The 17828-nt window shown below is 44.8% G+C and overlaps 1 protein-coding gene across 1 annotated transcript in view; it reads left to right on the forward strand.

Annotated features, from left to right (window-relative positions):
• The first annotated feature begins 2386 nt into the window (after positions 1-2386).
• Positions 2387-17828, forward strand: part of ryr2a (ryanodine receptor 2a (cardiac)) — a 407989-nt gene continuing 392547 nt past the window's right edge. Inside the window, 3 exon segments of the mRNA XM_061810997.1 lie at positions 2387-2427; positions 13730-13922; positions 14013-14217. Coding sequence (XP_061666981.1) covers positions 13858-13922; positions 14013-14217 — 270 coding nt within the window. The 5' untranslated portion in view covers positions 2387-2427; positions 13730-13857.

Raw genomic sequence — 17828 nt, forward strand, 5'->3', positions numbered from 1 at the left:
GTGACCACTTGGATGTCGAGGGACACTCAATTGAGCAACTTTGTGCATGGATGACGCGCTCTCCGCTCACTTTTTTTTTGTATAGACATTGAAGCCAATACTGTTATATGTATTTTTCATTGCAATATCTATTTTAGAATCTTTATAGGGATGTCAGTCCCACTTTAAGGCACTCATCGCTGTCACTTTAAAAATAGACAAGAGAGTCATGGATCGGGAGCAGGACAGCGCCTGGCGGAGGGATACACCTGCATGTATCAGGGACGCCGACACTCCTCAAGGTACATCTCTTGAGGCAGACAAGCCTAGGCAGCTAGGCCGTTCCTGCCTGTCACCAGAGAAATGCCTACGCCGACAGACGGAAGGACTGCTTCTACTGCGGGCAGTCGGGGCACACAGTGACCCACTGCCTGGTCAAATGAGATGGTGACTCACCCAGAACCCTGACTCGGGTGCGTCTCAACCTCATTCAGGGCAGTCCGGACCAAGCACTTCCTCTTGTCACCCAGTGTTTGGGAGTATCAGCTTCCATGGTTTTGACACCATTGGCCATGGCTGAGAACACCCATATTGACTGGTTGACCAGAAACATCAGGTCCTGGGGAGCCAAGTATACATGTACGTGCCTCTTGTCCCAGGAAGTGGAGCGGCAAGAGGCCGCTAGAACCCCATGAAATGAGTCTGACCTATCTTCAGTCTCCTCCTGTTACCATGACTTGAGGGAAGTATTTTCCAATTGTAAGGCCAAGTTGCTTCTTCCTCACAGGCCATACGACTGCACCATTGACCTGGTGCCCGGCACCTTACCCCCTCGTGGGATACTATATTCTCTTTCAGGTTCGGAGCATCAAATCATGAAAGCATACGTGGAGGAATTGCTGGCTGTATGACCCTCATCGTCACTGGCCAGACAAAAGAAGGACAAGAGCTTGTGGCCCTGCATCGATTACCAAGGACTGAACAACATCATGATAAAGAACACGTACCCTCTCTTCCTCACTGCTACAGCCATCGAACTTCTGAAGCGGACCAAGGTTTTCATCAAGTTGGATTTGAGGAATGCATACCACCTAATGCAGATAAGAGAGGGGGATGAGTGGAAAACGGCAACACGTCCACGGGGCATTCTGAATATTTGGTGATGCCTTTTCAACTTACAAATGCACCAGCCATATTCACATTGAGAATTTTGTCAATGATGTTTTACGCAAAATAACAAACTTTCTTTCGGCTTGTCCCCTTCGGGGTCGCCACAACATGTCACCTCAGATGAACGCTCATATTTGCACACTTTCTACCCTGGATGCCCTTCCTGACACAACCTCTGTTAACATATATGTTTTTGTGTACCAAGATGACATCCTGATTTTTATTAACAGCAATTCTTTTTCTTTATTGCCAAAAACAATTATCTCAATGTTGTTATGGTTTATTTGAAGGAAATGTTGGATCATCCAGAAATGTATCTGCTTTAGACAGTGATTGGTGCAGATTGTAATGGACATGTTGGTGAAGGAAACGGGTAAAATGAAGAAGTGATGGGTAAATACGGCATTCAAGAAAGGAACTTTGAGGGACAGATGGTGGTGAACTTTGCAAAAAGGATGGAAATGGCAGCAATGAAGACTTATTTCCAGAAGAGGCAGGAACATATAGTGACCTACAAGAGTGGCGGTAGAAGCACGCAGGTGGAATATATTTTGTGCAGACGATGTAATCTGAAAGAGATTACTGACTGTAAGGTCGTGGTCGGGGAGAGTGTAGTTTGACAGCATAGGATGGTGGTGTGTAAGACGACTCTGGTGGTGGGTAGAAAGTTTAAGAAGACAAAGGTAGACCAGAGAACCGTATGGTGGAAGCTGAGAAAGGATGTTGTGTGGCCTTTTGAAAAGAGGTGAGACAGGCTCTCAATAAACAGGAAGAGCTCCCAGAAGACTGGACAACTAAAGCCAAGGTGATCAGAGGGACAACCAGGAGAGTACTTGGTTTGTCTTCTGGTTGGAAAGGGGAGAAGGAGACTTGGTGATGGAACCCCAAAATTCAAGAATTCATACAAGCGAAGAGGTTAGCCAAGAAGTGGGACACTAAGAGGACCGAAGAGAGTCCAAAGGAATAAATTGAGATTCAACATAGGGCAAAGGTAGAGGTGGCGAGGGCTGAGTGTCGAGAGTTCAGAAACCGTCAAAACTTTTTAATAAACAGACCCCCCGCCCCCCACCCCATTTCTTTTTTAAAGATAATCACTACTTTCTGACACTGACTGACACGTCATTGTGATTTTAGTTATTTGGCTAAGTAGTTAGTAGATGGCACTCTTGCGCCGCTCCCTGTGAATTGAAATAAGAGGAAGAGTCAGCTAGTGCACATGCGCAGTTAAAAACTCGAGTGGCAGAACAAGACACACAGTCTGTGCCACATCGTTCACAGGTATCTATAAGTAATAACACTAAACGTTTCTATAAAATGTTAAAACGATTGTTGATTGAACTATTAGTTATGTGCTTGACATTTTGTGTGGTCGTGAGATAAGTAGTTTTGATGTTTCAGTGAGTTGAGTAATGGTGGACGCTCCAAGTATCCATTGTGTTACAGCAAAGAATGCACGTCGTGTGTGGACGTGTATGTTCGAGCACATTGGCATACATTTGCGAATGAGAGCATGGTGTTGATGTTACTTTCATACAATGTGTTGAAGCTAATGCCAAATGATACAAATTTACTCAGTTTAGATTTTGTAAATGTTTTATTGTTTTTGTTTGATTTTTTTTTAATTATTAAGTATTAACTTTGAACACAGACATCAACATAAGGGTTATTATTTGGCACTTTATTGCATTTTCGTTTTGCTAAAGAATATTTTTTGAATGATTGTGAGCAAACGATTCTTGTATTTTGAGCCATCTGAATTAAATTTATATTGTTTTGCTGAGATGTTACATATATGAATATTTTTGATGATGTGCAGTTGATAAAAACTCGAGTGACAGAACAAGACACATGGACTAATTTTTCTGTTCCTCACCATTCACAGTTCACAGATCCACAGTGCCGACCGCCTGTATATCGCTTGTGCTGACTCAGATTCCCCTAGGTCTGAGGCCGGTAACAATTGGGGACTCGTCCGGGATTCACCAGTGCTATCCAGCAAGGAGAGTGGGAATTGGTGCAGGGAGAACCTGTGCTCTAAGCTTCAGGGAAGGCTGCAGTGCTGTGCATCATCCAGAGAGTAAAGACTACAGGGGCTCAAGACGGCTACCACAACCCCACGTAAAATGCTGGTCTTCAAGATCAAAAAGAAACTCCTTGCATTGAGCATGAGCAAGCTACGGACTGTTGCCAGTGCGATTGACGACGGATCGAAAATAGACGCTGAGAGCCTGGCAGCTCTGAGCGAGCCAGAACTGTTTGATATTTTGTTGAGAAATTGAGAGGCATGGAAGATGAAGGCATGTCTCGAATCCTTCACCTTGACGACATGCTCGATCAACGCCCCAGATGAAGAAGACATAATGGGAGGAGCGGACCAGGGAAGCGTGAGCGATTTTGCTCCCCTCCAGGCAGAAGACACCAGAACCTGTCAATAGAGCACTTCCATTCCAGAAACTATGGACAGCCACATGCAGTAGCTATAGTGAAGAAAATAAGTGTTTGAAAACTCTGCTATATTTCAAGTTCTCCCACTTGGAAATCATGGAGGGGTCTTAAATTTTCATCGTAGGTGCATGTCCACTGTGAGAGAGATAATCTAAAAAGAAAAATTCAGAAATCACAATGTATGATTTTTTTATAACGATTTATTTGTGTGATACAGCTGTAAATAAGTATTTGAACACCTGAGAAAACCATTGTTGATATTTGCTACAGTAGCCTTTGTTTGCCATTGCAGAGGTCAAATGTTTCCTGTAGTTGTTCACCAGGTTTGCACACACTGCAGGGGGGATTTTGGCACACTCCTCCACACACATCTTCTCTAGATCAGACAGGTTTCTGGGCTGTCACTGAGAAACATGGAGCTAACCCTAACCGCTCCCTCAGAAGATTTTCTATTGGGTTTAGGTCTGGAGACTGGCTAGGCCACACCAGAACATTGATATGCTTCTTAAAGAGCCACTCCTTGGTTTTCCTGGCTGTGTGCTTCGGGTCATTGTCATTTTGAAAGACCCAGCCATGACCCATCTTCACTGCTCTGACTGAGGGAAAGAGGTTGAGGTCACGATACATGGTCATCCTCTCCTTAATACAGTGCAGTCGTCCTGTCCTATTTGCAGGAAAAAAACACCCCCAAAGCATGATGCTACCACCCCCATGCTTCACAGAAGGGATGGTGTTCTTGAATGGAATTCATCATTCGTCTTCCTCCAAACACGTTTCGTGGAATTATGACCAAAAACCTCCATTTTGCTCTCATCTGACCACAAAACTTTCTCCCATGACTCCTGTGTATCATCTAAATGGTCATTGGCAAACTTAAGACAGGCCTTGACATGTGCTGGTTGAAGCAGGGGAACCATGGATGATTTCAAACCATGACATCTTAGTGTATTACCAACAGTCACCTTGGAAACGGTGGTCCCAGCTCTTTTCAGGTCATTGACCAAGTCCTGTTGTGTCGTCCTGGGTTGATTCCTCACCTTTCTAACGAGCATTGAGACCCCACGAGGTGATATCTTGCATAGAGTTTAAAATTTATGGTGGTCAGATTTCTGACATCGATTCTGAAATGTCATACAGCAGCCTTTGTAAGCAGATGGACCAAGGGATACTAGAAGGGTCTAGTGAATCAGAGGTTATCTGCGGATAACACTAGTACATTTAGGGAGATGTTGACTCGTAAATTTGACCTTACCATGATTGAAATGAAAAGATTACTACTAGGTCACTAGCCTGATGCCAGTCAAAGGTAACAACACACCAGCCAAATGGAACGTCACCAGTGGACTCCCGAACACAGTGCTGTTGTCTCTCGCCTTATAGACATGTTGACCACTTAACCCATTTTATCCTACCCAGATTTTAATTTGCCCTTTGTTTCAAATACTGACACATCCAAGGAAGGTCTGGGGGCTGTGCTTTATCAGCAGCAGGGAGGTACATTCCGTGTCATTGCTTATGGGTCCGGCTGCTCACTGGCTGCAGAAAAGAATTCCCAGTTACATTCTGCCAAACTTCAGTTTCTGGCATTGAACTGGGTAATCTGTGACAAATTTCATGGTTATCTCGACTATGTACCTACATTCAGTGTATATACAGATAATAACCCCCTTATTTATGTTTTAAGCACAGCCAAACACAACGGGCATTGCTGGGTGGGTGAGTTGGCAGATTTCCACTTCCTAAATTATAGGTCAGCCAAGGCGAATGTTGATGCTGACACACTGTCACATTTCCCTGTACAGCTGCTGAACCATGTTTTGGACTACGCTGAAATTTTACCTCCAGAGACAATTTTCACTATATGGTAAGGGAGCAAAGCTATGGGCGAGAGGGATGTGCCATGGATGGCTGGACTCCACCTCTCCTTTGGTGATGATGACATTCCCCATGTAACAGTCCCAATCATCACACCTGAAGACATCAGAGCTGCCCAGAAAGAGGATGAAGCAATTGACGAGGTAATACCAGAGAAGAGGATGGCACCTTAATGAAAAGGACAAAAAATAAATGAGTCAGGAGACAAGAAGACTTGTATATGAATGGAACAAACTCAAACTTGATGAAGGAATTCTGTACAGACAGACAAGGTAAAGTAAACGTTCTTCCCAGTAACCTGAAAAACAACAATGCAAAGACAAGCAAGGCCAAGATTCTATTGGCCGTTCATGCAGCGCGAAATAGATTATGTAATCCGCCAGTGTTCCTGTGTTAAGCAGAAGAAACCCACCATTCCTGAAAAAGCACCTATGGGTTCAATCCCAAGTAGTGCCCCATTTGATCTTATTTCTCTTGACTACCTTCACCTTGAGCCAAGTAAGGGAGGGTTTGAGTATATGTTAGTTCTGGTAGATCACTTTACACGTTTTGCACAAGGCTACCTGACTAAGAATAAATCAGGCAAAACTGCAGTCGAGATCATCTTCAGCAACTTCATTCCACATTTCTCGTACGCCCAGATCCTACACCAGGGCAGGAAATTTGAGAACAATCTATTCCAATGACTCCAGTAGCTGTCTAGCATTGCCCGTTCTCGAACTACCCCATATCACCCGCAGGAAAACCCCGTAGAACGGCTGAATAGAACACTGTTGCAAATGCTGTGCACTCTCCAAGAGGAAAAAAAAGCCGGGTGGAAAGACTATTTACTACACATAGTTCATGCATACAATTGTACAAGACGTGAAGCCACTGGCTATTTGTCGTTCTTTCTCCTATACGTAAGAGCTCTGGGTTTGCCCATCGACTTAGTCTTTGACCTGAGAACAGAGGAAGAAGTATCAAGTTGGCAGGAATATAGACTTCTCGGATGCAAGAGGCTTACTGGATTGCTACAGAGAACAGCCAAAAGAGCTCAGCATAAGGAAAAAAAATACTATGATCATGGTGTCACAGGGATTGCACTCCAGCCAGGAGATCCCATGCTTGTCAGGAACCTGTCCCAGGCTTGGGCAAGCTTCGTGCTTACTGGGAGAAAAGAGTACACAGCGTTATTGAACGGATCAGAGACGGCCCTTTGTACAAAGGTCAAGCTGAAAAGGGAGACAAAACTGTCCGTGTGATGCACCGTAACCTCCTGTTATCTGTAAGTGACTTGCCATTTGAACAAGAAGAGCAGTCCTTTTATGCACAAATGAAACAAAACAGAGAGTTAGACAAACAAACAGCAGAGAAGCAGCTGGGCAGGATTCTGAAGACACTTCTGAAGAGGAAGGATATTTCTACAACTTTCAACGGTTACCTGCTGGAGGACACTCAGGCATCAGGAGCCTCAGCCTGACACAGACAGTAATCTCAGAGCTGGAGCATGAGAATTCTAACCTCAAAGACAAGCAACAGAACCAGATTATGTACATCAGCAGGAAGAAAAGTCTTCCAGCTGTTGTGCCAGAACAAACACCAGCTGAGTCACCACCTGTTGAGAATGCTTAGGAACAACCTGTGATGGAAGAACATGAGGATGATACCAGAGGAGATAGCTGAACCGGTTCAGAAAATGTGTCTTGTAAAAAGTTTATTATCAACAGACCCCGCCACCCCCATTTTTTAAAGGGCTCCTGTCAAGAAATGGATAATTTTTAGTATATTAATGAAAAAATGTCAGCCAATATGGGCCCATGCGTTTTTCACCACAAAACATGATTTTGACGTGTACAGCTTTTTGTAACTCCCGTCATGAAAATCCTCTCGAGGGATGTTCTCGAGAAGAAGCAGGAAGTGATGTAAAGGACAGCCCCCCCCAAGTGGACTTGTTTCTTTCTATTAGTTTTACCTCTGGGATGGTAGCTCGTTTTTCCTTTGTGTTAGCCAAAATGCCGGCTCATTGCATTGCTGGACATTGCTTGAACACTCGGGAGAATGGATTTAGCCTTCATAGGTTTGTAAGAGGCCGGGTTCGTTGTGAAAAATGGATTGCACGGGTGCAGAGGACGAGGGCTTCGTGGGTTCCAAATAACAGGTAGGAAGTATTGCGCCGGCTTTGAACATCCCCCTAAAAGCAGCACGGCTCGGCTCCATTATATGCCACCACGGTGCCGAAAATATGCCACACCGGCTGAGGCGCCGCATTCTGCGGTCACTGCTTCTGCGAAGGCTGCGCGTCGGGCTTTGGGGACGTGGGCGCCTCAGAATAACCCAGCCGAGAATGCCTCACTCGCGTTCGCGCATAAAGCACCCTGGCTCGACTGTGTTGCTCAGTACTGCGGCATCTGTGAACACCCCCCTAAAGCAGGACGGCTCAGCTCTGTCATAAGCCACACCTGCCGGCTCATCCGTGATGGCTCATCTCCGCCGCGGAAGTGGATCGGACGGGGATGCGATGGTATGCCGTGATCGCATACCATCTGAATATGGCTCGAAACAATAGTGTAACATTGCCCCGAGGGCTCGAAACAATAGTGTAATTTTGCCCCGGTAACTTCACTCTATTGTGTGGTGTTCTCCTTTTCGAAAACAGCTTCCGTGTCAGAAGGGGCGCATTTGTCTCCCAGAGTTAGGGTGCACCGCGTGTGTTCATTGGCGAATGTCCGGGTGACGCCACGGACGGAGGATGCAGCCAATATGGCAACCACTTGGATATCATAGGATGACGCGCTCTCTGCTCACATTTATTTTTTCGTATAGACATTGAAGTGAATATTAGTGAAGTAGTTATATGTATTTTAGAATGTTTATAGGTATGACACTTGGGCTTTAAAAATAATAACTACTCTCTGTCAATGACTGACACGTCAATGTGATTTTAGTTATTTGGCTAAGTAGTCAGTAGATGGCACTCTTGGTCCACTCCCTGTGAATTGAAGTACGAGGAAGAGTCAGCTTCTACACTTGCGCAGTTCATAAAAACTCGAGTGGCAGAAAAAAACACACGGATTAATTTGTCTGTTCCTCACCGTTCACGGGTATCTAAGTAATAACTAAAATTTTCTATAAAATGTTAAAACAATTGTTGATTGAAATATTAGTTATATGCTTGATATTTTGTGCAGTCACGATGTGATTGAGATAATTAGCTTTGCTGTTTCAGTGAGTTGAGTAATGTGATGGGTAAGTACGGCATCCAGCAAGGAAACTTTGAGGGGCAGATGGTGGTGGACTTTGCAAAAAGGATGGAATTGTCTGCGGTGAACACACATTTCCAGAAGAGGGAGGAACATATAGTGACCTACAAGAGTGGCGGTAGAAGCACGCAGGTGGAATATATTTTGTGCAGACAATGTAATCTAAAGGAGGTTACTGACTGTAAAGTAGTGGTAGGGGATAGTGTAGCGAGACAGCATAGGATAGTAGTGTGTAGGATGACTCTGGTGGTGGGTAGGAAGATTAAGAAGACAAAGGTAGAGCAGAGAACCATGTGGTAGAATCTGAGAAAGGAAGAATGTTGTGCGGCCTTTCGGAAAGAGGTGAGACAGGCTCTCGATGGACAGCAGAAGCTCCCGGAAGACTGGACTACGACAGCCAAGGTAATCAGAGAGACAGGCAGGAGAGTACTTGTGTGTCTTTTGGGAGGAAAGGGGAGAAGGAGACTTGGTGGTGGAACCCCAAAATACAGGGAGTCATACAAGGAAAGAGATTAGCGAAGAAGAAGTGGGATACTGAGAGGACTGAGGAGAGGCGAAAGGAGTACATCGAGATGCGACATAGAGCAAAGGTAGAGGTGGCAAAGGCTAAACAAGAGGCATATGAAGACATGTACACCATGTTGGACACGAAAGAAGGAGAAAAGGATCTCTACAGGTTGGCCACACAGGGATAGAGATGGGAAGGATGTGGAGCAGGTAAGGGTGATTCAGGATAGAGATGGAAATTTGTTGACTGGTGCCAGTAGTGTGCTAAATAGATGGACAGAATACTTTGAGATGTTGGTGAATGAAGAAAATGAGAGAGATGGAAGAGTTGAAGAGGTAAGCGTGAAGGACCAAGAAGTGGCAATGATTACTAAGGGGGAAGTCAGAGAGGCACTACAAAGGATGAAAAATGGAAAGGCAGTTGGTCCTGATGACATACCGGTAGAGGTATGGAAGCAATTTGGAGAGATGGCTGTGGAGTTTTTAACCAACTTATTCAACAGAATACCAGCGGGCGAAAAGATGCCTGAAGAATGGAGGAAAAGTGTTCGAGTTCCCATTTTTAAGAACAAAGGGGATGTTCAGAGCTGTGGGAACTATAGAGGAATAAAGTTGATGAGCCACACAATGAAGTTATGGGAAAGAGTAGTGGAGGCTAGACTCAGGACAGAAGTAACTATCTGCGAGCAACAGTATGGTTTCATGCCTAGAAAGAGTACCACAGATGCATTATTTGCCTTGAGGATACTTGTGGAAAAGTACGGAGTAGGTCAGAAGGAGCTACATTGTGTCTTTGTGGATCTAGAGAAAGCCTTTGACAGAGTACCAAGAGAGGAACTGCATGCGTAAGTCTGGTGTGGCAGAGAAGTATGTTAAAATAATACAGGACATGTATGAGCGCAGCAGAACAGTGGTGAGATGTGCTGTAGGTGTGTCAGAAGAACTTAAGGTGGAGGTGGGACTGCATCAGGGAAATGCCCTGAGCCCCTTCCTCTTTGTGGTCATAATTGACAGACAGACAGATAAGGTTAGACTGGATTCCCTTTGGACCATGATGTTTGAAGATGATATTGTGATCTGCAGTGAAAGCAGGGAGCAGGTGGAGGAACAGTTGGAAAGATGGAGGCATGCACTGGAAAGAAGAGGTATGAAGATTAGCCGAAGTAAAACAGAATATATGTGTGTGAATGAGAGGGGCGGTGGGGTAAGAGTGAAGCTCCAGGGAGAAGAGAGAGCAAGGATGGATGACTTCTAATACTCGAAGTAACAGTATAGAGCAATGGAGAGTGTGATAAGGAAGTGAAGAAATCGGTCAAAGTGGAATGGAACAGTTGGGGGAAGGTGTCTGGTGTTCTATGTGACAGAAGAGTCTCCGCAAGGATGAAGGGCAAAGTTTATAAAACAGTGGTGAGGCTGGCCATGATGTACGGGAGCAGAACTTGAGGTAGCAGAAATGAAGATGTTGAGGTTCTGGTTCAGAGTGAGCAAGTTGCACAGGATTAGAAATGAGCTCATTAGAGGGACAGCCAAAGTTGGATGAGAGCAAACTTAGATGGTTTGGACATGTTCAGAGGCAAGTGAGTGAGTATATTGGTAGAAGGGTGCTGAGGATGGAGCTGCCAGGCAAAAGAGCGAGAGGAAGACCAAAGAAAAGGTTGATGAATTTGGTGAAGGAGGACATGAAGACTGTGGGTGTGAGTGAGGAAGATGCACAAAAAAGGTTTAGATGGAAAAAAATGACACACTGTGGCGACCCCTAATCGGGACAAGCCGAAAGAAAAAGAAGAAGAAAAGAAGTGAGTTAAGTAATGGCGGATGCCATGTTTGTGTTCGAGCACATTGGCATGCATTTGCGAATGACAGCATAGTGTTCATACATCGTGTTGGAGCTAAAGACAAATGATGCAAATTTACTCTGTTTCGATTTAGGAAATGTGTTATTGTTTTTTTTTAAGACAATTTGTATAAAATGTACAAAGTATAAACTTTGAACACACCACACATCTACATAAGGGTTATTATTTGACACTTGATTTGTATTTTCTTTTTGCTAAAGAATATTTTTGAATGATTGTGAGATTTCTGTATTTTCAGCCATCTGAATTAAATGTATATTGTACTGTGTTAGTTATATTGTTTTGGTGATATGTTGTTTATTTGAATATTTTTGATAACGTGCAGTTAATAAAAACGTGAGTGGCAGAACAAGACACACGGCCGGATTTGTCTGTTCCTCACCGTTCACAGTTCACAGATCCACAGCGCCTACCGCCTGTGTATCGCTTGTGCTGACTCAGATTACCCTAGGTCTGAGGCCGGTAACAAAAAGGAGACATACGACATCATGAACACCAGGTTGGACATGAAAGAAGAAGAATAGTATCTCAACAGGTTTGTCAGACAGAAAGATAGAGATGGGATGGATGTGCAGCAGGTAAAGGTGATTAAAGGATAGAGATGGAAATGTGTTGGCTGGTGCCAGTAATGTGCTAAATAGATGAAAGAATACTAGTTGATGAATGAAGAAAATGAGAGAGAAGGAAGAGTAAAAGAGAGAGAAAGTGTGGTGGACCAGGAAGTGGCAATGGTTAGTTAGGGGAAGTAAGAAAGGCACTAAAGATTGTGAAAATTGAAAAGCAGGTGGTCCCGATGACATACCTGCGGAAGTATGGAAGCAATTTAGAGAGGTTGGTGTGGAATTTTTGACCAAGTTATTCAACAGAATACTAGAGGGCGAGAAAATGGCTGATGAATGCAAGAAAAGTGTGTGCATTCTTAATTTTAAGAACAAAGGTGATGTGCAGAGCTATGGGAACAATTGATGATAAAGGTGTTGAGCCACAAAATGAAGCTATGGGAAAGAGTAGTGGAGGCTTGACTCAGGACAGAAGTAAGTATCTGTGAGCAACAGTATGGTTTCATGCCTAGAAAGAGTACCACAGATGCATTATTTGCGTTGAGCATGCTAGTAGAAAAGTACAGACAAGGTCAGAAGGAGCTACATTGTGTCTTTGTGGATCTAGAGAAAGGCTACGACAGAGTACCCAAGAGAGGAACAGTGGTACTGGATGCGTAAGTCTGATGTGGCAGAAAAATATGTTAGAATAGTACAGGACATGTATGAGTGCAACAGAACAATTGTGAGGTATGCCGTAAGGGTGACACAAGAATTTAAGGTGGAGGTGGGACTGCATCAGGGATCGCCTCTGAGCCCCTTCCTGTTTGCTGTGGTTATGGATAGGCTGACAGATAAGGTTGACTGCAATCCCCTTGTACCATGATGTTTGCAGATCACATTGTGATCTGCAGAGAAAGCAGGAAGCAGGTGGAAGAAAAGTTAGAAAGATGGAGTCGTGTACTGGAAAGGAGAGGAATGAAGAATAGCCAAAGTAAAACCCAATGCATGCGCGTGAATGTAAGTGGTGAAGGTGGAAGAGTAAGACTCCAGAGAGAAGAGATAGCAAGGGTGGAGGATTTCAAATACTTGGGGTCAACAAAACAGACCAATGGTGAGTGTGGAAAGGAACTGAAGAAATGGGTCCAAGCGGGGTGGAACAGCAGGCGGAAGGTGTCTGTTTATAAAAAAGTTTATAAAACAGGGTTGAGGCCTGCCATGATGTACAAATGGTGGCACTGAAGAGACAACAGGAAGCAGAGCTGGAGGGGGTCAAAAATGAAGATGTTGAGGTTCTCTCTAGGAGGGAGCAGGTTGGATAGGATTAGAAATTAGCTCATTAAGGGGACAGCCAAAAATGGATGTTTTGGAGACAAGATTTGAGAGAGCAGACTTTGAAGGTTTGGACATGTCCAGGGGCGAGAGAGTGAGTATATTGGTAGAAGGGTGCTGAGGATGGAGCTGCCAGGCAAAAGAGGAAGACCAAAGAGAAGGTTGATGGATGTTGTGAGGGAAGACAAGAGGTCAGCGGGTGTTTGAGAGGAAGATGTAGGGGATACACCACAGGACCCAGGAGTCAAGACAAGTGAAATCTCAAAACCCACCACCAAACCTATTATAATTATTACCACATCCCCAACTCGCTACCATTATCATTATAACATGATTGTGTGTGGTGCGGTGTGTTGCATTATAACAGACTGGTGGGGGCAAGCTGACATGGTCACCGGGCAATAACGACCCGTAACTGTTTCCTCTACCTAGACCAACCCAGGTCCGCAAATGATCTGGGAATGTATGTGGTGCATTAAAATCCGCAGGGGAAAGGCATGGTGGTGGCAGAGAGCAGGCTGGAGTTCTGGGATACCTGAGTGAGTGTCTACTGTGGGTACAGCCTGGTCTGATTAGCTGACAAAGCACAGAGAAAAGGGAGAATCACCTCCCCACCCTACAGCCACAGTATTTCTTAACCTGCTGGTCCCACCCCAAACTGACCCTGTGACTCGTGTGATTTAGTTGAAGAACGAACCCCATCAGTTCATGGAGAAACAACTATCCAAGGATTCACATACCTTTTCCTCCTGCTGTTTAAGTCATGCAATTTTTTTTTGTGCAGGCTGTATTGCAAAGACTGTAAGCTCACCCAACCAGCACCTTCTGAGAGCAGATGACGTGGTGAGCTGCTGCTTGGACCTTAGTGTGCCCAGTATCTCCTTCAGGATCAATGGGCAACCAGTTCAGGGCATGTTTGAGAACTTCAACTCTGATGGTCTCTTTTTCCCCGTGGCCAGCTTCTCTGCCGGAATAAAGTCAGTGCATTACGCAAATCAAATTTCATCATTGAGATGCTAATGACCTTTATCTGCTTACCTGTTCTTTCCTGTATTGTTTCTGTAAAGGCTTCGCTTCCTCCTTGGGGGTCGCCATGGAGAGTTTAAGTTCCTGCCTCCTCCAGGTTATGCTTCGTGCTTTGAGGCCGTGTTGCCCAGAGAGAAACTAAAACTTGGGCACAGTCAACACCAGCCTGAAGCCGGAGACCTTTTGGGACCCACTGTCACCATGAGCCAGGCAGCATTCACACCCCTGCCTGTAAACACCACCCAGGTACAGATAATGAGACAATAGACTTATAGCCAGGCAGACTTTATTGATTCCAGAAGGGAGATTACTATATGCAAACATACATAATTTTCTGAGGTTGAGCTAGAACCTCCAAATTGATACAATTGGCCATGGTATTGATTGGAACATGGTATTAAATATTAATAATCCTTTCAAGGATTCACCATGAAAAAGGGGTCGTACACACCCGTTGATCACTTTATCATATCTTCTTCTTTTCCTTTCGGCTTGTCCCGTTAGGGGTCGCCACAGCGTGTCATCTTTTGCCATCTTAGCCTATCTCCTGCATCTTCCTCTCTAACCCCAACTGCCCTCATGTCTTCCCTCACCACATCCATAAACCTTCTCTTTGGTCTTCCTCTCGCTCTTTTGCCTGGGAGCTCCATCCTCAGCATCCTTCTACCAATATACTCACTCTCACGCCTCTGAACATGTCCAAACCATCGAAGTCTGCTCTCTCGAATCTTGTCTCCAAAACATCCAGCTTTGGCTGTCCCTCTAATGAGCTCATTTCTAATCCTATCCAACCTGGTCACTCCGAGCGAGAACCTCAACATCTTCATTTCTGCCACCTCCAGTTCAGCTTCCTGTTGTTTCTTCAGTGCCACTGTCTCTAATCCGTACATCATGGCCGGCCTCACCACTGTTTTGTAAACTTTGCCCTTCATCCTAGCAGACACTCTTCTGTCACATAACACACCAGACACCTTTCGCCAGCTGTTCCAACCTGCTTGGACCCGTTTCTTCACTTCCTGACAACACTCTCCATTGCTCTGTATTGTTGACCCCAAGTATTTGAAGTCGTCGACCCTCGCTATCTCTTCTCCCTGTAGCCTCACTCTTCCCCCTCCACTTTTCTCATTCACGCACATATATTCTGTTTTACTTCGGCTAATCTTCATTCCTCTCCTTTCCAGTGCATGTCTCCATCTTTCCAATTGTTCCTCTGCATGCTCCCTGCTTTCACTGCATATGACAATATCATCTGCGAACATCATGGTCCAAGGGGATTCCAGTCTAACCTCATCTGTCAGCCTATCCATTACCACTGCAAACAGGAAGGGGCTCAGAGCTGATCCCTGATACAGTCCCACCTCCACCTTAAATTCCTCTGTCACACCTAAGGCACACCTCACCATTGTTCTGCTGCCATCATACATGTCCTGTACTGTTTTAACATACTTCTCTGCCACACCAGACTTACGCATGCAGTACCACAGTTCCTCTCTTGGTACTCTGTCATAGGCTTTCTCTAGATCCACAAAGACGCAATGTAGCTCCTTCTGACCTTCTCTGTACTTTTCCACGAGCATCCTCAAGGCAAATAATGCATCTGTGGTACTCTTTCTAGGCATGAAACCATACTGTTGCTCGCAGATACTTACTTCTGTCCTGAGTCTAGCCTCCACTACTCTTTCCCATAACTTCATTGTGTGGCTCATCAACTTTATTCCTCTATAGTTCCCACAGCTCTGAACATCCCCTTTGTTCTTAAAAATGGGAACTAGAACACTTTTCCTCCATTCTTCAGGCATCTTTTCGCCCGCTAGTATTCTGTTGAATAAGTTGGTCAAAAACTCCACAGCCATCTCTCCAAATTGCTTCCATACCTCTACCGGTATGTCATCAGGACCAACTGCCTTTCCATTTTTCATCCTTTGTAGTGCCTTTCTGACTTCCCCCTTAGTAATCATTTCCACTTCCTGGTCCTTCACTCTTGCCTCTTCAACTCTTCCTTCTCTCTCATTTTCTTCATTCATCAACTTCTCAAAGTATTCTTTCCATCTATTTAGTACACTACCGGCACCAGTCAACACATTTCCATCTCTATCCTTAATCACCCTTACCTGCTGCACATCCTTCCCATCTCTATCCCTCTGTCTGGCCAACCTGTAGAGATCCTTTTCTCCTTCTTTCGTGTCCAACTTGGTGTACATGTCTTCATATGCCTCTTGTTTAGCCTTTGCCACCTCTACCTTTGCCCTACGTCGCATCTCGATGTACTCCTTTCGCCTCTCCTCAGTCCTCTCAGTATCCCACTTCTTCTTCGCTAATCTCTTTCCTTGTATGACTCCCTGTATTTTGGGGTTCCACCACCAAGTCTCCTTCTCCCCTTTCCTACCAGATGACACACCAAGTACTCTCCTGCCTGTCTCTCTGATCACCTTGGCTGTCGTCGTCCAGTCTTCCGGGAGCTTCGGTTGTCCATTGAGAGCCTGTCTCACCTCTTTCCGGAAGGCCGCACAACATTCTTCCTTTCTCAGCTTCCACCACATGGTTCTCTGCTCTACCTTTGTCTTCTTAATCTTCCTACCCACCACCAGAATCATCCTACATACTACCATCCTATGCTGTCGAGCTACACTCTCCCCTACCACTACTTTACAGTCAGTAACCTCCTTCAAATTACATCGTCTGCACAAAATATAATCTACCTGCGTGGTTCTACCTCCGCTCTTGTAGGTCACTATATGTTCCTCCCTCTTCTGGAAATAAGTGTTCACTACAGCCATCTCCATCCTTTTTGCAAAGTCCACCACCATCTGCCCTTCAAAGTTCCTTTCATGGATGCCGTACTTACCCATCACTTCTTCATCGCCCCTGTTTCCTTTACCAATATGTCCATTACAATCTGCACCAATCACAACTCTCTCGCTGTCTGGGATGCTCAGAACTACTTCATCTAGTTCCTTCCAGAATTTCTCTTTCAACTCTAGGTCACATCCTACCTGTGGTGCATAGCCGCTAACCACATTGTACATAACACCCTCAATTTCAAATTTTAGTCTCATCACTCGATCTGATACTCTTTTCACCTCCAAGACATTCTTAGCCAACTCTTCCTTTAAAATAACCCCTACTCCATTTCTCTTCCCATCTACTCCGTGGTAGAATAATTTAAACCCTGCTCCCAAACTTCTAGCCTTACTACCTTTCCACCTGCTCTCTTGGATGCACAGAATATCAACCTTTCTCCTAATCATCATGTCAACCAACTCCTGTGCTTTTCCTGTCATAGTCCCAACATTCAAAGTCCCTACACTCAGTTGTAGGCTCTGTGCATTCCTCTTTTTCTTCTGACGCTGGATCCGGTTTCCTCCTCTTCTTTGTCTTCGACCCACAGTAGCTGAATTTCGACCGACGCCCTGCAGGTTAGCAGTGCCGGGGGCGGGCGTTGTTAACCCGGGCCACGACCGATCCGGTATGGGATTCTTTAGATGAACGCTCATATTTGTTTGGCACAGTTTTTACGCCGGATGCCCTTCCTGACGCAACCCTCTGCATTTATCCGGGCTTGGGACCGGCCTACAGATTGCACTGGTTTGTGCCCCCATAGGGCTGCATTGATCACTTTATCATATACTGTATTCATATTTTAATACCGCATTTTGCATCACTGGAGGGTCAAAGTATTACAAACAACTACATTTTTAGTTGTCTGAGTTTAAACTTCAATTTACAATATTGCTGGCATGGAACAACACCCTATTTCAATGAATAAATAATATCCTTTGAATTGCAAATGAGGGCCTCTCCTCTACCACGAATGATAGCTAAGAAAAACTTATGCTGCTCCCTGTTCTTTTTTTTTT

This window comes from Syngnathoides biaculeatus, chromosome 22 (genome assembly GCF_019802595.1).
Source record: "Syngnathoides biaculeatus isolate LvHL_M chromosome 22, ASM1980259v1, whole genome shotgun sequence".
In the NCBI taxonomy this organism is placed as follows: domain Eukaryota; kingdom Metazoa; phylum Chordata; class Actinopteri; order Syngnathiformes; family Syngnathidae; genus Syngnathoides; species Syngnathoides biaculeatus.